General features: G+C 41.8%; 1 protein-coding gene across 1 annotated transcript in view; it reads left to right on the forward strand.

Annotated features, from left to right (window-relative positions):
* hdac5 (histone deacetylase 5) overlaps nt 1-15,798 on the forward strand; it is a 55,246-nt gene that overhangs the window by 17,578 nt on the left and 21,870 nt on the right. The window contains 1 exon segment of the mRNA XM_086084455.1: nt 3,654-4,642. Coding sequence (XP_085940581.1) covers nt 4,489-4,642 — 154 coding nt within the window. The 5' untranslated portion in view covers nt 3,654-4,488.

Below are 15,798 nucleotides of genomic sequence, written 5' to 3' on the forward strand. Positions count from 1 at the left end.
GCTTCACTTTGGAATCAAGTGCTGAATGGAACAAACAAATACTATAAATAGCAGCCAGTAGTTTCAATTAATAATATCCACACTGACTACAAAGTGCGCAGTGCAGCTTTTGCTTGAAAAGCAAGCTTTCACAATGATGCTTGGTGGCATCTCCCAGGTGCATCACTCTAAAATACTGCTCTTCAACACAACATTATATGCACAGTTTAAATTCATGTATGTTGTCAGTAGATACGGGAAAAACAACATTAGAGGTTATGTGTCTTAGCTCTACGACCTCTTATGGTATTTTATTTTCAGGCAGCCAGATACTGATCTCACCTCTAAAAGTATTGAAAGAATGAGGCCACGGTCGCTGTAGACTGTAAACATTTGTGTCTGTCATCAAAATATGAATATGAGACAAGAGATTTAGAGGCACAACTTTGAAGATAGCATTGTTTGTAACACCTCATTGAGCAAAAGTGTTGAATTTAGTAGTAGTAATAATTTCGATGTATGCTTTCTAGATTTCACCAAAGCTGTTTTGTTTGGTGGTTCAGTGCCTTCAGTTTAATCTTGATCAGATAAAATGTATGCTCAATGGCAGTAGTTCCAGCTGCACGGACCCGGTCCACACTGAAACAGAACAAAATGTATTTTATTGATCATCAGAGTCTGAAAGAAGTTTTATTTTGAAAATCCGATGCATATATACAGTAGTAGTAAAAAAAAAAAAAAAGCCCACAGGCTTGCACAAATAAGTTAAAAAAAAAACATTTTGGAAAAGGAAAGAAGCACAATAAAAATAAAGCTGCATTTAGGAGACAATATCAGCAATCCTGCTTAAAATACGGGCCCATTGCTATAGGTGTTTCTCACACACCAAGCCCACTCTGCATGCTATGTATACAAGCTTACAAATAAGGGAGTGAAGCCTTCAAACAACATCCAATCTTTGTAAAGCGGGATTTTCTGCAAATGACAGCAACCAAAACCAAATTGAGACGTAAACTAGACATGGAGTCAATAACATTCACGCCGTTCTCATCTTTTTTGGTTCCAAACATTACCACAGTGGATTTTAAAAGACACAAACAGGATGTGCTTTAACTGCGGACTTTCAGCTTCAATTTGAGGGTATTTACGTCCAAATCAGGTCAAGGGTGTAGGAATTCCAACTGTTTGTATATGTGCCTCTCACTTGCTACGGGAGTACAAATAATGGGACAATTGGCTGTCAGCTGTTCCATGTCCATGTGGACATGTCTGGCTGCCAATGGAACTGGTTCCCCTTGTATTTATTGATGATGTGATGGCTGACAAAAGCATCAGGATGAATTCTGAATTGTTGCGGTCAACATTGCTAGTTTTCAGCCAGATGCTTCAGAACTCAATGGATGGTGTTTCACAGTGCAGATGGACAATGACCTGAAGTATACTGCAAAAGCAACCAAAAGGTTTTTTCAGCCGGAGTGAAATGTAATGCAATGGTCAAGTCAAACCTTACTTGAATACGATTGAGTATGTATTTGGTTTGCCAAAGAGAAACCTAAAAACTGAAGATGGTTGCAATAGAAGGATTTGCAACCAAGTATTAAAAAGTATTTTTTTTTATTTATGATGGTTAATTTGTCTTATCATTATAAAAGTGGGAGGCATATAGCCTACCATATACAAATTCTTGTGGTTCCTACACGGTAATTTGTAAACATCCTCAAATGAAAGCTAAAAGTTGCTGCTCTATAGCATAGGTGTCAAACTCCGGTCCTGGAGGGCCGCAGTCCTGCATGGTTTTGGATGTTTCCGTTCTCCAACACAGCTGATATATGATCAGCTCATCAGCAAGCTCTGCATAAGCCTGATAACGATCCTGTTGATTGGAATCAGCTTGTGTTGGAAGAGGGAAACCTCCAAAACCTGCAGGACTGCAGCCTTCCAGGACCGGAGTTTGACACCTATGGTCTATAGGGTTTAAATCTGGAGATTGGCTTGGCTAATCTTGGCCCTGATGCACTCCTGGGTGTCTCGCTATCTCGCTGCAAGATTATGCCTAAGCTAAATTGTCAGTTTGGTTGTATACGGTAGTTTTTGAATTTGGCAGTTAAAATGTTTCACCAATCTTCTGGGTTGATTATGTTACAGTGAAGATTAGTGAGCATGTCCCAGAAGCTGCAGTGGTTTTGGGAGAGGGAAGAGGGAAGTCTGGCCTTCTGTACTCAGGTTGTTGCCCCCGCCCCCGCCCCTGACCCTGGATAAGCAGAAGATGATGGATGAATGGACTGATCATTATTAAATCTTGCAATGAAGCAAAAAATTATTGTGATGCAACCAGCAGAAGCACTGCTTATTATGTCCAAACTGCAAAAAACAGCTTCATCTGTGTAGGCTCAACCACGCTGTGGCAGCCTTATTCTCCCCAATTCAGCTCTGACATTGAAACAGGACTTCGGAACAGATACTATGAAATATCTTTGGTTTAGTTTTCACGGTACGTGGCGTGGTTCTTTACCGGAGTGGACACACTGCTTGTCCTGTCAATGCATGTAATTCAAATTTTGTAAGTAGTAGTAGAAGAAGTAAAAGAAGAAGAGGGCTCAATCCTACAATAGTGGTGACGATTCCAAACTTTAATTTAGTGAGGACGGAAGCACTGTAAAATTAACGATGACGGACAGCTGGACCGGTCACTGACGAATGATGAATGACGGACCGCCAAAAATTTACCAACGTGCCCACCTCAGCTAAATAGGATGTCGCAGTCCCAGCCTCAATGTTGTGTTGACCAGTGAATTGTGGGAAGTGCAGTGCAGAAACATGACATTGGTTTGCATCGGTATCCCCACCCCCACACCCCAACCCCCCTCACTCCCTGAGCTAGAGGCTTATCTCTTGCACTCTCTCCCTTTCTCTCACTCTATCACTCGCTCACTTCCTCTCTCTCTCTCTCTGTCTCTCTCTCTCTCTCTGTCTGTCTATTTATATCCTTAACTCCTCCTCCTCTCAGGCAGGCTATTTTCATCTACAGCCCCCCAACCCACCCCCAACTCCTCATGTTAGAGTCTCTTTTCTAGTCTTCATCAGATGAAAGCTGCAGGAAAGACTCAAATAAATGACGGTGTTCCCTTTTCTCATTATAGGACAAAAGCTGTTGGGTACTTTTGTTTATCCGTCTTAACGTCCTCTCCACCCAGTGATCAACTTTCTGGTCCCTCTCCACCCCTTTTCATTCAACAGCTCAGAGAGCGTCACACAGCGACTTTCGTATGCACAAACACACACTCCAATGACTGTCAGACAGTGAATATTAGCTGTCTGACCAGCACTTATTTCTAGTGGGTGTATGAAGGCTGACGCTGCTGCAGCCTTCCCTTTTTGTGTGAATTTTCATCCATGGCATTAGAGGATAGCATAAGATCCTTGGCTGCTCATTTTTCTGGAAGGATTGTATTGCCGCTCGTCTTCTGCTGCCACAAATTTCCTTGTTTTTCTTTCCCTTTTCATGTCATTCGCTTCCTCACCCGCCCTCCTTGCTTCCATTTCCCTCTCTCTATCGTTCTCTCAGCACTTGATTCTAATTTTGGAAGCATGGAACCTCGGGGAGTGCTCTCCCAAAGCTATTTATGTCCTCGCCTTTCCTTATCTTCCTCCTCTCCTCTTCTCCCTCTCATCAGACAGGAGGAGAACAGCGTGAGGATCCTTTGATGCAGGGGAATTCAGCGTCTCCTTGTATCTGTTTTGGTGCGGTGTTATTAGCTGTGGGAAGTAGCGAAGAGGCAGCTGCAGCTCTCGGCGAGTCCATCCTGATGCGAACCAACTGCACACATGGAGCCGATCCTTTCCATCATTTCACAGCCCGTGGAAATGTTTCAACTTTCACAAAGTGGGGTTTCAGTGATTTCCTTATAGTCTGGTTTCTTCACATTGTTCGGTCAAGACTTGGATTGGGGGCACCAGAGGAGTCAAACTTTCTGATGTGAAAAAGTGGCTACTACATCCTACAACATACCAGCCATTACTACATGTTAAGCAACTTGCGCTGTGTGGATCTGGACTCCAGATGAAATAGAAACAACAATCCTAACTAAGTGTGGGATATTCTAAGGAGTCTGTTACAATTGGTCATCTTCCAATTCATACTTTCATTTTGATTGATTTTTTTCTGCCAAGCCAAGGAAGGACTTTCCGGAGGCTGCATCATAGAAGAGGATCTTGTGAGCGACTGTTTCAGGATAAAACTAGACTGAAGGAGTCAGGAGCTACTTAAAATTCAACAACGACTTGCATAATATTACACAACAATTTTTATGGATCTTTTGATGGAATCGCCCACCTCATTTTTGGAGATCCGAGAATTATTTAGAAAAGCAGTTTTCAACTTAAAAGCTTGTAAGTGATTACTCATATCCTCCCAAAATGAGTAAGCTGCACTTCTTGAATACATGGCAGTGTTCTTGAAAAGGAACTGACTCGTTTTGTGAGCAAATAGAGCACTTCTCTTCTTTTGGCATGCTGTTGCATCCCACGGTGTCAGGATTGTGCACCATGTTGCAGACCATTTATGAGACGGAGTCCTGTTTTTCTTCTTCCAGCACAGACAGCCAACAGCCCCTGGAGCTCCTGAGTAGCAGCAGGGGCTCCACCACTGCCATGCCCACAGCCGGTGAGTCATCTCAGGGAAGGGAGATGGGGAGGGCCGGGGGTATGCCGGAGGTCTTTTGGTTCCGCAGCCTAAAAGCTTACATTGATATGTAGAACATGCAGATGTTATATACCGTATGGTTGCCACATCTTTAAGGTTCATGCTGACTCCCTGGATGCTCACGTTGTTTAGTGTTTAATGGCAGGGCTCAGCGGACGTGCACTTCTAACCGTCATTTGCACTCTTCTGCCTTCTTTTGCTCTTCCAATACTTTCTTTTGCTTTCAACAATAGTTTTTAAATGTTGATGATTTTGAACATAAATGAAATTATTGTCTAAACATGTAGGCTATATTCGCGCATCTTAAGTGTTTTGTTGTTCTACTTTCAAGTTAAAAGGAATTACTGCTACAGATGCAATCAATTCTGTTTCTGTTCGATCTTATGTCATAGACATAACAGACATAGACATTAGGGTATTATTTGTGGAGTGTCAAGGCAGAAAAAAAGTGAGTCTGGCATTTGACAAAGGTGCACTGAGGTGAGCAGGGTTTAGAGTTGGGGTTTGATGCCAACAGCTAAGTAAATTTGGAACAAGACATACGCACATTCCCTCTAATCCCCTGCTCTATTGACACATTGATTTCTGACACTGACAGGTCGTTCTTAAGGAAATGGTGTTTTGAGAAATATAGACTAGAACCTCCATATCTCTGCAATTGTAACCGGTGTACGGGTCAACATTGTTTGTATTAAAAAAGAATACGCCTCTTAACAAATACTATAAATTGAAATAATCTGTTCCTAACTCAAACGGTTGCAACCATAAGACCTGTATTAACTGTAAATGCAATGTTTTATTCTTAACCGTTCTTTAAGATGCAAAAAGATTGGTTAGCTGAAAAAGACCAAATAAAACTAAAATAAAATTGAATTACTTGCCCCTTGAAGACTTGATGTAGTTGTAGTGAACATGAAAGTAAGGAGGGGTCAACTTCATGGATTGTACCTTTTACTATTACCTGTCCTACAAGTGTAAAGAGTTAAATACTCTGCAAAGTGAAAGACGTATGTCTTCTAAATTTAACATACCAGAGAGAAGAATGTTGTTAAAAAGTTGCCAAATTTCAATGATTAAAAAAATTGCGAATCAAACCATTCTCTGGATCTGGATGTTGCGGGCGTGTCCACACCTTGCTCAACTGTCATTCAATTACTCTACTACGGCCTGCGAAAATGGCTACAACATCGTTCAGCATCTCTCATATGCCTTCACATATGTAACGGAAATGTACGTATCTGCTTCAAGCCTGCGGTTGCTGCAATACTGTATATCCCACCAGGTCAGTTGGGCTTTTCCATGCCATAACAACGTGGCACTCTAAGGCAACCAAGCCTGCCCGAAGGCCTTAGTCCACATGCTGGCTTTTTCCCCCAACATTTTGCCAGCGAAGAGGCATTTTTAAGTGGCCACGCCCCCGGACTATCCATGCCTTTTCGGGGTGTAGGTATAGCTAGCTAACTATAAATGCACTTCAGAATTGCATCAAATAACTGCTGGTGTGAACGCAGGTGCTCAATTTCTTATCTAGATTGATTAATGCCAATTGAACAGTGTGCATAATTATTTTTACACAATTACATAATACACTGCAATAACTCTCCCGCTCTAGTGGTATTGATAAAATGTCTAGAAAAGGACAATTCTGACAGATTGTTATGGAAATGAATTTGTATAGGTTGACAGCTCTGTTTTTCATCTTGTTCACAAATTTCACAAAGCAGACATTACATTTTAAAATACCTTACAATAATGGATGTGTAACACCCACCACACAATTTGCCATAAGTGTAGTTGATGTAATAGTAGTATCCCAGTGGTTTCAAAAACGCTTTTATTGTGCTTGTCTTTTAATGCCAGCCGACACCATGTTTAAAGCGGAATCACTTCTTGCACTTGTAGGTGAAAAAAAGTCTGCTAGCGTCAATATTCCCTGCCAACGAATATCACAACTAAAATTTGATAATAGGCGACGTAGAGCGCCTTTGACCAGCTCAATAAAAAAAAAATTTTGTTCAGTTTCTCTTCATATATTTGATAGCTTTCATAGATTTAATTTTTTTCTGGAACTGTCTCATAACTTAAAACTATAAGTGCAGTATGTTTCACCTTCCTGGGGCACTGGGCTTGCTACAGCTTGTGGAATGTGACATGAATGACAGATGTGGATGGGAGAATACGCGTAGCCAGAAAAGTCTGTAGTTGCACAGAGGAGAATATTGACCTAAGTGGGTAACTTGTTGCAGAAAATTGAAGCATGTAATTGAATCCAAATGACCTCAAACAAAAAGACTGAAAAAGGTTCAGACTGTAAAATCCAACTATAGATAGAGTACTTTACTACTTTTTAATTCATCATTAAATAAGTATTTTGGTTGCATTGAATTGTGGTAAGGACAAATCCACATCAAATATAAACCAACTGTTCATATGATTGTGAGTGCTGGAGACGGTGTCCTCATTGAGATGTGTATTACGTTTAAATGTTTGTTGCCACAGACATTACGTTTTATGCAACAAAACATCAAGACATCTCGCTTGATGACCTGTAGCCATCCCATAATGCATCTGGCCCACCCATCTGTCTTTATGGCAACAGGACACATGTGACTACTCTCTCTGACTCGAGGCTTTTAATTTGTCCAAAGCACACGCGGCCATTATACTATTTTTACCTTTTCGTTCTTCCTCAGTGTGTGTCTCTCTGCTGTTTTGCAGGGCTGACGTCACAGTACCTATTTTCCTTTAGCAATGCAGAATAAACAGGACAGGGAAAGAGAGAAGAAAAGGAAAGATGAATATTGGTTTCCAAAATACCACTGCAGCAGTAGTACGGGGAAATAGAAATGACAAAAAAAAGAGAAATGGAATGACAGAGTTAATTTGTTAATAAAATTACAATCTCAGACAACATGCACAGAAATATTTCAAGCCTAATTTAAGATTTATGTAATTTTTTTACATAACAAATTCTTATTTAGTTATTTTCTTTTTTGAGGATAATTTTAACACAAACTGACCAAATAAATCTTATATGATACATATTTATTAGTCTAATGTAGCCCATTTGTTTGAAATGCATAATCCTGTGTATCCTAGTATTAAAAAGTATAATTACTCTACATTAATAATAAGGAGAATATATATTTAAAATACATAAAGTATATTGTTTGAATTGCATAATAATCAGGTTACCTATACACGATAAATATACTGCTATTGTATGTGAAAAACACTTATGATCTTTTTTTTCCTTCTCTTTTTTCTTTTATTTTACATTTTTATGTTTTTGGGATGAAACTGAATGCAGACATCCCAAAAACGTTAAAAAAAATGTTATCATATAAGTTTTATTTGGTAAGTTTGTGTTAAAAATACTATTCCAATCAAGTGTATTCTAGTAGTGAACGTTATGTTAGCACCAAGGTTTACACCAGTGGAGATTCGTTCCTACTTAGATGAACGTGCTGGACATGCTGGATGTAAAGTCTCTCCTTGATTGCATTTACTATACATGTCTTATTGTATATAACTGCAGTGAACCGTTAAGAGGCGAATATTATTGACTGAAAATCTGATTCGACCCGCCTCTTTGCCAGACTGTACGTTAGTGTGAGTTTGTGTGTGTTTGCAAGACTATAAATGTCTTTAGTTTGACGTCAGAAGCTGGCTGCTGTGGAATGCTGCTCTCTTGCCAAGAGGGCTGTTGTACACACACTCACAATCCAGTCTCACATATACACACACTCATCGGGACAGTGTGTGTGTTGTAGTGGAAAGGGAGACACGTGCGTCACGGTGAAACACCAGAATATTTGTTTAGGTAATTGAGAAGTGAGTGGCTGCACACACATTCACAGACACACATCGTGTTTATCTACCAGCATTCAGTTTTAGACGCTTTGACTCTTTCCAACTTTTTTTTTACTTTTTCAGCAGCAGTAGCACCAGCCACAGCGACTGAGCCAAGTGAATGGTCACACACCACCAAATTTAAAACTGTCTTGATCCTTTGGTTATGTGTATTTTCATGTGGAACATTTAAGCGGCATATTTTTTAAAGAATTAATCGTTCACCAATTTCTAATTAAGCTCTCATTTTTGTTCAAACTCCAATACCACGATACAGTCAAGACAATAGGTCAATAAGTCAGATTGGGACAGGAGACAGTCAAGATTTGAATGACGTTTTCCGCTCTCTAGTCAGGACAGAGCTAACAAGCTTAGCCTCAATGTGGATGTTTGGTGTTTGATGAGCTTACCTTCTACTTTTTCATGGAACGTAAAAACTTGATGTTAAAAGGGGGTAAACGTGAAGCTAAATAAACCTGACTCATTTGGGAAACACAGGTTAAGCAAAGTGAAACAGAAACCGTGCGAATTGTCACTTATGAAGGTTCAAAATCCAAAATCTGATTTAACTTCCTGTCCAGCCAGAAGATAGGAAATATCCTGATGCCCTAACGTACCTTTTAGCATGTTCAGGAAGTAGAATAATCCATTAGCAGGGATCAGCTGAGCTCAAGAGAGAGTAGCCAACAAACGCATGTGGCAGATCAGGGTCAGTATTGGCTCACTTCTCAAAAGTCCCATCTTACACACACTAACACACATATCCAATGATTAGTGTAGCTGACAGAAGCCGATAAGCTAATTGGGGATGTCTATTCTCAAGTTGCTGAGTCTTGGCTTGTCTCGTCTGACGAAATACTCAACTACTTTCTTTCTTTTTACTATCCAAAAAGAAAGGCACATATTTTGGGGAGAACATTGTCCTGTCTGTAGAGTAGTGTAAAAAAATATATATATATCATATCATTCGATCTCGATTATTACCATGATTTTTTTTTTTTACATTCTTTTGAAATTGCCTGTTATAACGAAAAGTAAATAAACTATTGAGTATGGTATCCTTGAACATCAAAAATTATCAAAAAAATTTGACCCAATTGTACAACAAGTGTAGACCAATATGAAATAATACAATGAACTAATTTCCACTCTTGAGGTATAATATGCAAGTATGCAAAACCCAAAATGAAAAAACTGCCCCTTCAGGAATAATAAAGACACCTTGAAATGTAAACATAATGATTATTAATAAAGATGCTACATAATATGCTAACATCATTGCTACATGCGAATGTGCATGCAAAGATGCCAAGCGTTTAGCAATATTTTGTCACGGGCAGTTGCCATGTGTTCTGCTGTTTAAGGAGTAAAAAAAATTCCAGAAAGGACGGAAGAACATGCGTGGTAGAACTTGGAGTTTGCTAGTCAGTCTGTAAGAACCGCAGCTTGAGATTGTGCTGACATAAGATTTGGACTCTACCAACCAACAGCAGACCAAGATGCTTTATCCCTACCCCTTAAGGTACAAATCAAAAGTACAAAAGTAAACAAGCATTTTTTTTTTTATTATTTGACTTCAATTTGATTTTATTGTAGTAGCTATTTTTTGTGTTAAGAAGTACTAACTAGTGTTGACTTCTTTATACCTAAGACATTACAAATATAAAATAAACAATGGTGTGATTTTGTCTAATCAGGATTAAGCGGTTCGGAAAATAGATGGAAAATCTGTAAGAGCCTATCACGGCCTTACTGAAAATAATATTAGGTGTCCAGGTGCAAGAATCCCACACATATATCATGTATTTTTGTGTGGTGTTGTCTAATGGAATGACATACCTGCAAAATATATGCGTATTTGTAAATGGCTACTAATAAAGAGGAACGCTGCGGTAGACACATTACGACAAGCGAGAAGGGGCACCTTACAACGCCAATCTTTGGCATTAGGGGCACCTCAAAAATGTATTTCTTATACAGAAAACCAAACACAGGAGCCACAAAACCATTTTGATATCTAAATGAAGGTTGTTTTTCTTTTCCTTTTTTTTCTGACCGCCTTGAGCAGGCTGGCCCTTTCTGTGCGATACGTCAGCACGTCCACTGTATTGGATGAGGCCATTTTCAGCCACAAAATCTGCAAATTATAATATATTTGTAAAACTGGGTTGGAATGGCAATCAAAGGTAATTGATTCTTCTTAATTCCACGATAATTACAGATCTCCAAGGAGCAAATGATAAAAGCATTTTCACAGATATCTTCAGTTAGGCCACATCTAATATGGCTGCAACGATTCAGAAGGCAGGGTCGATGAAATGTACTGTAAGTGTGGTCTGCCAGGCATTGCACAGCCAGGCGCCATTCAAGACTGTTGACTGAATGTGGTAGTGCTGCATGGATAGAATAACTATACTCTACATTATCAAAAATATGGAGCAAAGTACTGTCGCTAGTGAAATAATCATAATTAGGCCCCTTACTTACATCTCATGTGCCCCTCTTAAGACAGGTCTGGCGACAGCCAGGTCTGTGACTAGCGTGTTGGCTAAACAGCAGCCGCTCCTCTAAAAGTCAATCATCATGACCTCCATAGTGGTGAATAAGATATACTTTTGATAAGTATCGAAAGGAGGATTAGTAAGCATTTAACAGCTGAAGAAATGCTAATGCTAAACCATACTAAACTGGCGTTAGGATATCGTAAATGTAATCACAAAATGCCAGAATAAATGATTTATGCTACACAGCAAAATCGCCAGTGTTAGATTAACACTTAGAGTGTTAGGGTGTATTCAGACCAGAAAAGTCTTTTAGTCCGCTTATTTGCTATGGACCAAAAGCGGACTTTATTTTTTTTCGTTTGGTGCGGTTCATATTCACACTGTGCTTTTTGCAAGTGGACTATATTGCGTAATCACATCGACCTGCGTGACGATCTGTGCTCCCATTGGACAAAAATAACGAGGGCTGAAGGCATAACCAAACCCGGAAAAAGAGGAAAACATGAAATTCCGACATGCTGTATTATTGCTCTGAATATTTGTGGCGTTATTAGATGCAAGATATTTGCGAGCATCAAGAGTAGCTCATTTAACGAAGGTTCCGCAACGCTGTTTCTAATTTTGGAACGCGTCGTCGATTGCGTGCAGTAACCGGAGGAGTAGTTGCGCTCCGCGTGCCCCGCCCCCACAACATGCTGACAGCAGCATGGCTATACAGAATACGAATGATTATGAATGAATTTAGAACAATATTCACTACCAGGCAATGTTTCCCCCCTGCGATGCTTGGCTACGGTGGCTTGTTAAGCCCAAAAAGGCGCATATGTCCTGCAGTTGGAGCGGATAAGCCGTGGTTTGAATTCAGACTGCGAAGCAATCCGCAACGAGACCACCTCAAAAAGTGGGTCTCGGTCTGCTTGTTTGGTCTGCACCAGGATTCGTTTGTGTGCATTCAGACCTGCACAAAAGATCCGGATCAGCGTGGGAAACAAACTCTGGTCCATTTAAAGCTGACCAAACAGTGCAGGTCTGAATACACCCCTAAATCTAAGAGTTTTTATATGTGTCCACACCATCAATCCATCCATTTTCTTAACCGCTTGTCCTCACAAGGGTCGCTGGGGGCACTGGAACCTATCCCAGCTGGCTTTGGGCAGTAGGCGGGGTACGGCCTGAACCGGTTGCCAGACAATTGCAGGGCACACAGAGACGAACAACCATTCACACTCACAATCACACCTATGGACAATTTGGAGTGAATTAACCTGCCATGCATGTCTTTGGAATGTGGGAGGAAACCGGGGTACACGGAGAAAACCCACACAAGCACGGGGAGAACATGCAAACTCCACCCAGGAAGGCCGGACTCGATCTCACGTCCTCTGCACTGGGAGGCGACGTGCTAACCAGTCAACCACCGTTCTGCCTTATGTGTGTCCACACCAATAAGTGTAAATCTTACACTTTTGTAAGTGTTACTTTTTTCACACTTAACCAGTGTTACTTCAGCAATGTTCCGTTCTGTTCCGTCTTCAATTCCGCTTATCCGGGGTCGGTCGCGGGGGCAGCAGCTTTAGCAGGGAAGCCCAGACTTCCCTCTCCCCAGCCACTTCAGCCAGCTCCTCCGACGGTATCCCAAGGCGTTCCCAGGCCAGCCGAGAGACGTAGTCTCTCCAGCGTGTCCTGGGTCATCCCTGGGGCCTCCTGCCGGTAGGACATGCCCGGAACACCTCCCCAGGGAGGCGCCCAGGAGGCATCCGAACCAGATGCCCCAGCCACCTCAACTGGTTCCTCTCAACGTGGAGGAGTAGCGGCTCGACGCTGAGTCCCTCCCGAATGACCGAGCTTCTCACCCTATCTCTAAGGGAGAGCCCGGCTACCCTGCGGTGGAAACTCATTTCGGCCGCTTGTATCCGGGATCTTGTTCTTTCGGTCACGACCCACAGCTCGTGACCATAGGTGAGGGCAGGAACGTAGATCGACCGGTAAATCGAGAGCTTTGCCTTTCGGCTCAGCTCCTTCTTCACCACAACGGACCGATACAGCGTCCGCATCACTGCAGACGCTGCACCGATCCGCCTGTCGATCTCCCACTCTAACCTACCCTCACTCGTGAACAAGACCCCAAGATATTTGAACTCCTCCACTTGGGGCAGGATCTTATCCCCGACCCGGAGAGGGCACTCCACCCTTTTCCGACTGAGGACCATAGTCTCGGATTTGGAGGTGCTGATCCTCATCCCAACCGCTTCACACTCGGCTGCGAACTGCTCCAGTGAGAGCTGGAGATCACGGCTTGAAGAAGCCAACAGCACCACATCATCTGCAAAAAGCAGAGATGCAATGTTGAGGCCACCAAACCGGACCCCCTCAACGCTTCGGCTACGCCTAGAAATTCTGTCCATAAAAGTTATGAACAGAATCGGTGACAAAGGGCAACCTTGGCGGAGTTCAACCCTCACAGGAAACAAATTTGACTTACTGCCGGCAATGCGGACCAAACTCTGAAATCGGTCGTACAGGGACCGAATAGCCCGTATCAGGGAGCTCGGTACCCCATACTCCCGAAGCACCCCCCACATGACTCCCCAAGGGACACGGTCAAACGCCTTCTCCAAGTCCACAAAGCACATGTGGACAGGTTGGGCGAACTCCTACGCACCCTCGAGGACCCTGCTGAGGGTGTAGAGCTGGTCCACTGTTCCACGGCCGGAATGAAAACCACACTGCTCCTCCTGAATCCGAGATTCGACTTCCCGACGGACCCTCCTCAACAGCACCCCTGAATAGACCTTACCTGGGAGGCTGAGGAGTGTGATCCTTCTAAAGTTGGAACACACCCTCCGGTCCCCCTTCTTAAAAAGGGGAACCACCACCCCGGTCTGCCAATCCAGAGGCACTTCAGCAATGTATCGTGTTAAAAATCTATACTGGTAAACATTGAGTAGTGTTTAAGTACTCTACACTAGTGTCAGTGTTAGACATTTAATTCTGCCAAACTACACTTAACTCTGGTGTTTAAACACTTAAATGAGTGTATTGCACTAGTGTTAGTGTTAAATATTTTAACTCAAACTACACTTTACTCTGGTAAATGGTACTTCATTTATATAGCATTTTTCCTGCTTACAAGGCCCTCAAAGCACTTTACATTTTGACTACTGATGACACAGCATCAAGGGGTTCAGTATCTTGCTCAAGGCTACTTTGACATAGTCACACAGCACCGGGATCGACCCACACTCTCTTGGGTGGCAAGGACTCGTCACGACTGCAGTACTTCAAATGATTAAACAGGTTTGTTGTGTTGCCCTTTTTTTAGGGCACCGCCCGTTGACATACCTTGCACATCGGCTTAATTTACTCCACATCGCTTTAAAGATACTGCCACACAACCGATGATGAGTAATTTCACGTGTCAACCTCATCTTTGGAGAATAATGCCAATTTATGGCTGACATCTATTTCCCTGCCTGCAGCTGCGCATTTAGCTGCATGTTCTGTCATTGTCATTCTGTCATTACACTTGTAGTCATATGCAATAATCACACAGCCCTACTGCTGAGTGTGAATGCTTTAGCTTCAGCAATGCTTGGTGAAGAAAACCAAATCAGCAGCCATTGCCCACAAATCCTAATTCACACTCAAACAGAAAGTTAAAAAAAAGAATAAATTCAATATGTGTTTCTAAAATAAATTTAACAGTGAATATCTCCACATGTAGGCAAAATAATAGGCGGTCATCTATTAAAGAATGTAAAACTGAAATAACTTGAAACTGATACAAGTTGATTTTGCCAAAATGCACCTTGACAACAAGCGACAAACCCTCTGGGAGAAAGAGCTTTAAAATGATGAAGGGGGAAATAATGCTGTGGAACATACTCAGTAGCATTTTTGTGTTTTGCTTGAAGAAAAGCTTGATGAGAGAAAGCAGGTCACATCATTATTATGGCCAATATTCTGCATAATTTGATAGTTATTTTTTTCATACACTGGTTTGATATTTCTATATGAAAATGACTGCAGTTGGCAAGAGGTTTGTTTCATGCTGCAGATTATCAAGTTTATTCTGGTTTCTGGTTTACAAAATACTTTGCAGACTGCAAACTTTGTTTGCAGGGTTTTTCCTGGCTCAAATTGAGGTGGTACCAGAGGTAGTATCACCCTGACTATGATGGGTGACTACCGATACTGGTATCAATATCGGTGCCAATACCAATCTTATTTTAAGGTATCAGTACTCGCAGTGGTGACCGATATAATTTTGGGCCACCCTTCTGCAGCCATTTTATGATCTTGGACTAGAAATGAGAAATTATACCAAAGGTGGGCATTGCCATTGATTGGAATTGATGATTGACGGAAGTGCCCACCTTTTGGCGTGTGCTTCAGCACTTTTAGCGAATGCTTGATGATGCGAAGCCTTGAAAAAATGCACAGACTGAGCATGGAATGAAGCAGGATTACTTCTGTCGATCGCAGTGAGCACACACGGTCCTTCTCAATCCGTGTATTTTTGTGAGGCTTCGCATTATCAGCATTAAAGTTAAAAAGGAAAGCTGTTTCTTCTTCGGTTGTTGCTTCAGGTTTTTCCAGTGCACTGCTGTTGATATAGCGCCTCCATAATGGCGCAAGACTGCAACGTAGTTAAAATGCGTTCCTACCAAGCGCGATATCAGTGGCTCAGGCTGGAGGTGGCAAGCAAATTAGGTGGAGGTGGCCACCTCTGAATTTTGTATACAGGAAAAACCCTGGATG

This window comes from Leptonotus elevatus, chromosome 1, assembly GCF_054856555.1.
Source record: "Leptonotus elevatus isolate MCC_2025b chromosome 1, RoL_Lele_1.0, whole genome shotgun sequence".
Classification (NCBI taxonomy): domain Eukaryota; kingdom Metazoa; phylum Chordata; class Actinopteri; order Syngnathiformes; family Syngnathidae; genus Leptonotus; species Leptonotus elevatus.